The sequence below is a fragment of the Brassica oleracea genome, chromosome C7 (genome assembly GCF_000695525.1).
Source record: "Brassica oleracea var. oleracea cultivar TO1000 chromosome C7, BOL, whole genome shotgun sequence".
In the NCBI taxonomy this organism is placed as follows: Eukaryota; Viridiplantae; Streptophyta; class Magnoliopsida; order Brassicales; family Brassicaceae; genus Brassica; species Brassica oleracea.
The window spans coordinates 48,042,254-48,048,425 of record NC_027754.1 but is presented as its reverse complement, the minus strand read 5'-3'; the positions used below and the strand labels follow the sequence as shown (position 1 = coordinate 48,048,425).

General features: G+C 37.3%; 4 protein-coding genes across 4 annotated transcripts in view; 3 read left to right on the top strand and 1 right to left on the bottom strand.

Annotated features, from left to right (window-relative positions):
• LOC106306389 overlaps window positions 1-590 on the top strand; it is a 1,527-nt gene extending 937 nt beyond the window's left edge. Inside the window, exon 4 of the mRNA XM_013742991.1 lies at window positions 3-590. The gene's annotated coding sequence lies outside the window, so the exon portion shown is untranslated. The remainder of the gene's footprint in view (window positions 1-2) is intronic.
• Window positions 591-905: 315 nt separating this feature from the next.
• LOC106306388 lies at window positions 906-1,648 on the top strand. The gene is made up of 2 exons (XM_013742990.1): window positions 906-1,161; window positions 1,284-1,648. Exons 1-2 carry the CDS (start codon window positions 1,030-1,032, stop codon window positions 1,467-1,469), a joined length of 318 nt encoding a protein of 105 aa, XP_013598444.1. The 5' UTR covers window positions 906-1,029; the 3' UTR covers window positions 1,470-1,648.
• Window positions 1,649-2,316: 668 nt separating this feature from the next.
• LOC106306918 (probable cinnamyl alcohol dehydrogenase 9) lies at window positions 2,317-4,002 on the top strand. Its single transcript, XM_013743708.1, has 5 exons — window positions 2,317-2,509; window positions 2,611-2,724; window positions 2,816-3,329; window positions 3,409-3,562; window positions 3,639-4,002. Exons 1-5 carry the CDS (start codon window positions 2,412-2,414, stop codon window positions 3,839-3,841), a joined length of 1,083 nt encoding a protein of 360 aa, XP_013599162.1. The 5' UTR covers window positions 2,317-2,411; the 3' UTR covers window positions 3,842-4,002.
• Window positions 4,003-4,035: 33 nt separating this feature from the next.
• Window positions 4,036-4,867, bottom strand: LOC106306919 (egg cell-secreted protein 1.4-like). Its single transcript, XM_013743710.1, has one exon. It carries the CDS (start codon window positions 4,525-4,527, stop codon window positions 4,141-4,143), a length of 387 nt encoding a protein of 128 aa, XP_013599164.1. The 5' UTR covers window positions 4,528-4,867; the 3' UTR covers window positions 4,036-4,140.
• Between the last annotated feature and the right edge of the window lie 1,305 nt (window positions 4,868-6,172).

Sequence of the window (6,172 nt, the reverse complement as noted above, 5' to 3'; positions counted from 1 at the left end):
GGCCCCCCCCCCCCGGTCTGCTGGATTCTATATAAGGCAAAAAAATAATAATCAAAACTATTAGGACTTGCTTTCAGACAATGAATGGACAAGAATATTACTTTCTTCTAGTTTGAACTCTTTCGTTGATGTATTGTTATAGTTCACAAGAAATGTTGCTTCAAAGTTCCAGTTATCTTTCTGTTGCTATTTGTATCCACACATTTTGGGGATTTTCTGCATGGAAATTCAGCTTCTCCTCTCTTCTCTTCTCATTTGCATTGGTCTTGATCATGAAGCGTCCATGGGTTGATTGATACTAGTTACTGTGCTGCTTAAGACTACTCTACTTGCTGTTGCCAGTTATAGGACCGGTTGTGTTATCTTGAGTTTAGACTTTTTGGGGGCATGGAATGGATATTAAATATCTCAAACTACTACTAATCATCATCTTATAGCGAACAAATTAGACGTCGTTTTCTCAATTCTAACGAACATACTTAAACTGAAAACCCTACCAACCAATAATTGTGAATCCAAACTTTCCTTGCAGTCTACTCCTGCACTCGTTTATTTATAATAATGATGTAAGCTATAACTTGATTACTATTTTTTTTTTCTGGTCTACCAACTATGTAACTACAGTATTGTTACACTAGAAAACAGAAATATACGATAACCCCACACTCACCAGACAAACTGACAGATCGTCCCACGCTAATTTCGCCGGGCTTCTTGTTTATATTACCAATGGGAAAAAAATAAGCAACTGTGCTTAATGAAAATTACTAGCTATTACTAAGGAAAATAATAAAATCACAGTCTATATCCTTTGACATTAATCAGTCATTTAGAAGGTATTTCTACTGAGTTAAGAATAAAATTTCAGTAAATAAAAGAGATAAGGTTATGATATAGAAACTACATACAAAACATGCGTGTGTGTGTGCGCGCGCGCGCCTATATAATAGCTCATGTTCTTAATGTAATAACTCGAACGAGATATAACAAAGAGAATTTAGAATACCTAGCTAGCTAAAGGCTAGCAATATGGGGAATTGTGGACTAAAGCCAAAAGTATTGTCGGAAACCGGAGCTCCGGCGCCAGAGGAGCTTGAGATTTCACATCTTGAAGATCAGAAGATCGACGCTGCGAAATCTCTTATCAACTTGTTCCTTCAAGTAAGTCAACTAAAATTTACAAACAGAAACATAATGTAATAGCTTTTGGGATGTTAAATTCTTAATTATGTTAATCGTTTATATATCGTTTGTGGGGGTTTTTTTTGGTTAAATACGACAAGGCAGATAAGACTATGAAAGAGGTCGAGAAGACAACACCGGAAAATATACCCGTTACTAAAGATCTGAAAACAGCTTTGGCTGATGATCAGAAGGTTGTGAACGAAGAGGCCGTTCATGGCCAGAAAGTGATCGACGATGCGACTGTGAAAGAAACAGAAACAGAGGCGAAGTCAGAAGCGCAGTGAAATAAGCTCAAAACTTTTTACAAGCTAGTTTCTGCATTTGCGGTCTTGGATCTCAATACACTTTTCTTTTGTTTAGCTTATGTTTGTTCCTGTCTTAGATTCCCAAATGCAAACGCTTGATTCATTTACACGATTCGTCAATAAAAAGATTGTGAATGAAAGATGCTTTAAAAAGCTTAGTTCATGCGTTTTTTGCGTCGATGGGCTCTGTACAACCACTTTAAAAATGATGCATGCACCAAATAGGCCATAGCATCAAAGTGACGTTACTGGGATGGGCCTTAGAGATTGAACGTGCGGGTAAAGACTCGAACCCGAAGACGGATCCGAATTCCATGCATTTAATTGGGGAACAACTAACCCTTTAAAGAGGCCACCAAACTCTCGAGCCTTCAACCTATCAATTTATACATGTACAGAACAGCCAATACCATTTTTACACGTATCCATAGTTTGTTGTAAGTTATAAACGCGGCCACTTCTAACCACCACCGGTTCATGAACGACATAAATGATACTACAAGGAAAGCAAGCATACTAGTATTATTTAGGAAAAAAAAATACTAATTTCTTAGTGAAATAAATAGATTTGCACAGTAACGTCATACGAATCAACGAAAATCCTTGTATAACTAAACCATGTTCTAATTTTCTTTGATACTAAGAATTTTTTACTTGGGATATACCCAAAAAATGGCTTATTATTATACATACAAAGAAATTAAATTAAATAACTGTCCTAATTTCATGCAATTTGATTTAAAAAAATAGAGGAGACAAATAAATAGTTTCTTAAAATACTGATGAAAGCAATAAAAGAGTTATTAATAGCTCGAGCTACTTTCCTCTCCTCTCCTATGTGAGAGCCCATATATGCACCACTCCCTTGAGATAACCTAACCACACAACATAAACCAATCTCTCCCTCACTCACTCAAACAAATGGCGAAATCTCCAGAGACAGAGCATCCGAACAAAGCCTTTGGTTGGGCTGCCAAAGACAAATCTGGTGTACTCACTCCTTTCCATTTCTCCAGAAGGTTCTCATAATCAGTCTCTTGCTTCACTGTTACATAGTTTTTTTTTTTGGTCTCATTCACAGAAGGTATGTTTATAATAGAGTTTGATGCTGACTTTGCAGAGACAATGGTGACAATGATGTGACAGTGAAGATCTTGTATTGTGGAGTGTGCCACACTGATTTACATACCATCAAAAACGACTGGGGCTTCTCGTATTATCCTGTAGTTCCAGGGTAATCAAACACAAAACAAATTAGTCATACAAATATCTCCTATTTAAAAAAAAATGATTTACATGGCATAACCTATTTATATATTAATTAGGCATGAAATAGTTGGAATAGCTACAAAAGTTGGCAAAAACGTGACTAAATTCAGAGAAGGAGACCGTGTAGGAGTAGGAGTGATCACTGGTTCTTGCCAATCTTGCGAATCTTGTAACCAAGATCTTGAAAACTACTGTCCCCAAATGTCTTTCACCTACAACTCCATAGGATCCGATGGAACCAAGACCTACGGTGGATATTCGGAGTCCATTGTGGTCGATCAACGTTTTGTCTTGCAGTTTCCCGAGGGATTACCTAGCGATTCGGGTGCCCCCTTGCTGTGTGCTGGAATCACTGTGTATAGTCCAATGAAGTATTATGGTATGACCGAGCCTGGGAAGCATTTGGGTGTGGCTGGACTTGGTGGGCTTGGTCATGTTGCTGTCAAGATTGGTAAAGCCTTTGGTTTGAAAGTCACTGTGATTAGTTCTTCTCCTAGTAAAGAAGACGAAGCCATTAATCGACTTGGTGCTGATTCGTTTCTTGTCTCATCTGATCCTCAGAAGATGAAGGTAACTAAGAGTTCTCTTTAACCTATGGTTCTGATCCTAACCGGTTAAACCCTATGTTTTGTTTCTGTGGAAAATTTAGGCTGCAATTGGAACAATGGACTATATTATCGATACAGTTTCAGCAGTACATGCTTTGTTTCCATTGCTTGGTTTACTCAAAGTCAATGGAAAGCTCGTCACTTTGGGGTTACCTGAGAAGCCTCTTGAGCTACCAATCTTCCCTCTTGTTCTCGGTAAAGAAAACCCTAGAAACTTTCTCTACAAAGCCCTTGTTTCTTGTTGCACAAGTTAAACCCTTATTGTTAACAGGAAGGAAAATGGTGGGAGGAAGTGACATTGGGGGGATGAAGGAGACACAGGAGATGCTTGAATTCTGCGCTAAACATAACATAACGGCAGATATTGAATTGATTAAGATGGATGAGATTAACACTGCGATGGAGAGGCTTGCTAAGTCTGATGTTAGGTACAGGTTCGTGATCGACGTCGCTAACTCCTTGAGCCCTCCATGACTTAGCCGAATCTAAGAGTTGACCCTGGAGGAGTTTGTTTCTTGTGCTTCTGTTGTGTTCGGTGTTATCTTTGTTTTCTACTGTTATGTTTTAGTGAACTGGTTTCTTCTGAAACAAGTCACCTTAAGTTGTCAGAGAATTTCTCTCTGTTTTCCTTTTCATGATATAATAAGTATTTCTGATTAGAGAAAAAAAACTTGATAAATCTTTTATTTGATAATAGTTAAATGGATCTAAAACAAAACACGAGCATTAAAAGATTTTTTCATAGCCATTTGCTTGTATTAATAATATCACAATCAAGCTTTCTTGGGAGAAGCAGCTGGAGAAGAGTCGCTAGAGTTTGGATCCTGGCAAAAGCCACGTAGGACATTAGCTTCCTCAGATGTAAAGCCGAGAGAAGTGAGCATCGCAGGCCAACAACTGGTCGTAATGACGTCGACGGCTTCACAACAACTAACACCGAGTTTGGTTTCGCCGTTGAGGAAGAAGAGAACGATCTCGTCAGTGCATGATTTAAGCTCGTACAATGCGTTCCAGCAATCCATTAGTCCTCCGCTTTGGAGCCTCGCCGCTATGTTGGTTGACTCCGATGGAAGATCTCTGCATGAGACGGTGGTGATTTGGAGGAGGAGGAGGCCAAGAAGTGCCACGGTGGCGAAGAGGAAAGTGGTGTTTGAAGCCATTCTTTTTTTTATTGCTGTGGCTTTGTTTTTTTTTTGTAAATTTCTTGGTTGTGCGATCAGAGAGGGCTAGCGATAGATCGAATTTATACTGATTTTTTTGGAGTTAGTGGTGTGATTATTAAGAGTAATAAAAGGTTCTATTAGTGGGGGCTGGTCTAGAGTAAATGACTAAGGAGTAATTAAAACAGGATTAGTGAAGCGTTAGGCTTTTTAGTGAAGAACAGATGAGTAACGGAGGATGTATACAAAAGGTTTCTTTGTATCAAACCTCTATTACGTTCAACAAGATTGACCAACAAAGTGGCTGTAGTTTAGTGGTGAGAATTCCACTTTGTGGCCGTGGAGACCTGGGCTCGAATCGCAGCAGCCAAACTTTAATCTTTTTGAATACCTAACATTTAGGTATGTACTTAAGTTTTCTAATTAACAACCCTTTTAATACTCCCTCCGTTTCGTTACGTAAGAAGTTTTGCTTAAAACCGCGGGTATTAAGAAACTTCAACTTTTTCTAAAGCAACAATAAAAACGTTTTTTTATTTATTGCACACATTCATTTTGTCTGCAACATTTAATTAGAAAGAGATTATTGTTAGTAATAAAATTAATAAAAAATAATACTAACAATCACACGGTTGAGTTTTTAGAAATTTTTTTACAACATTTTGGAGCCAAATTTTTGTATAACTAATTTAAACTAAAAAATCAAAATTTTATGATGGAGCCAAAGTAAAACTTTTGAACAGTTTGTAATATGCTTATTTAAGCTTCGAACCAAGAATGGTCACTCATTCTTTCTTATGGCGTCTGATTTTGATTTAAATGTTTCGTTTCAAAATTATGAGAGCGATATCTTGTTTGATTTAAACGAAATTCCATCAGAAGAAAAAGAAGAAAACGTTAACAATGGCTACAAAGATATACCAATTAGTCCAGGTATTTTTTTCGGTTACTCATTGGTGTTTACTTATTATATTCTCTAAGAGAACAGTGTCAAAGAGATTTATGTGGTGGTCACCACTAAACCATTATATTCTTCAATATTTAATCATTTATTGGCTTGTGTGATGCTCTGGTCAAAAATTGTTGGCGTAATCTTATTTCCTTTGTTTTAAAATATGTATATGTTGTTTTGTTGTCAGTCATAATTCTACTATCCATTTAACCTTATTTATTTCTTAAATTAATTTTTGTAACAGGACATGATGTTGTTCAAAGTCAACCAAATTTACCAAAAACCAGGAAATTTTTGTCAAATGAAGAAAGGCACGAGGTCTTCGGTGCTTTACTTGAGAAGAGCATTGCGGGAAAGTTGGAAAAAAATATAACAAAAGAAGTTTCTCATCAGTTCTCGGTGTCTATTGCAACCGTACAAAGAATTTGGAGACAAGCAAAAGCAACAACTAATACTGGAAGAGTTAATGTATCTCATCGGAGAACGGAGAATTGTGGTCGCAAAAGAATCACAATCGAGCCAACTCAAGTTACTGCTGTTCCATTATGCAAACGGACAACTTTGAGATCAATGTCTATGACTATGGGCGTGAGTCTTACAACACTATTTAGACGAAAGAAAGAAGGGCTTATTCGACGTCATACCAACAGCATCAAGCCTTATTTGAAGGAAGCCAATATAACAAGTAGGTTA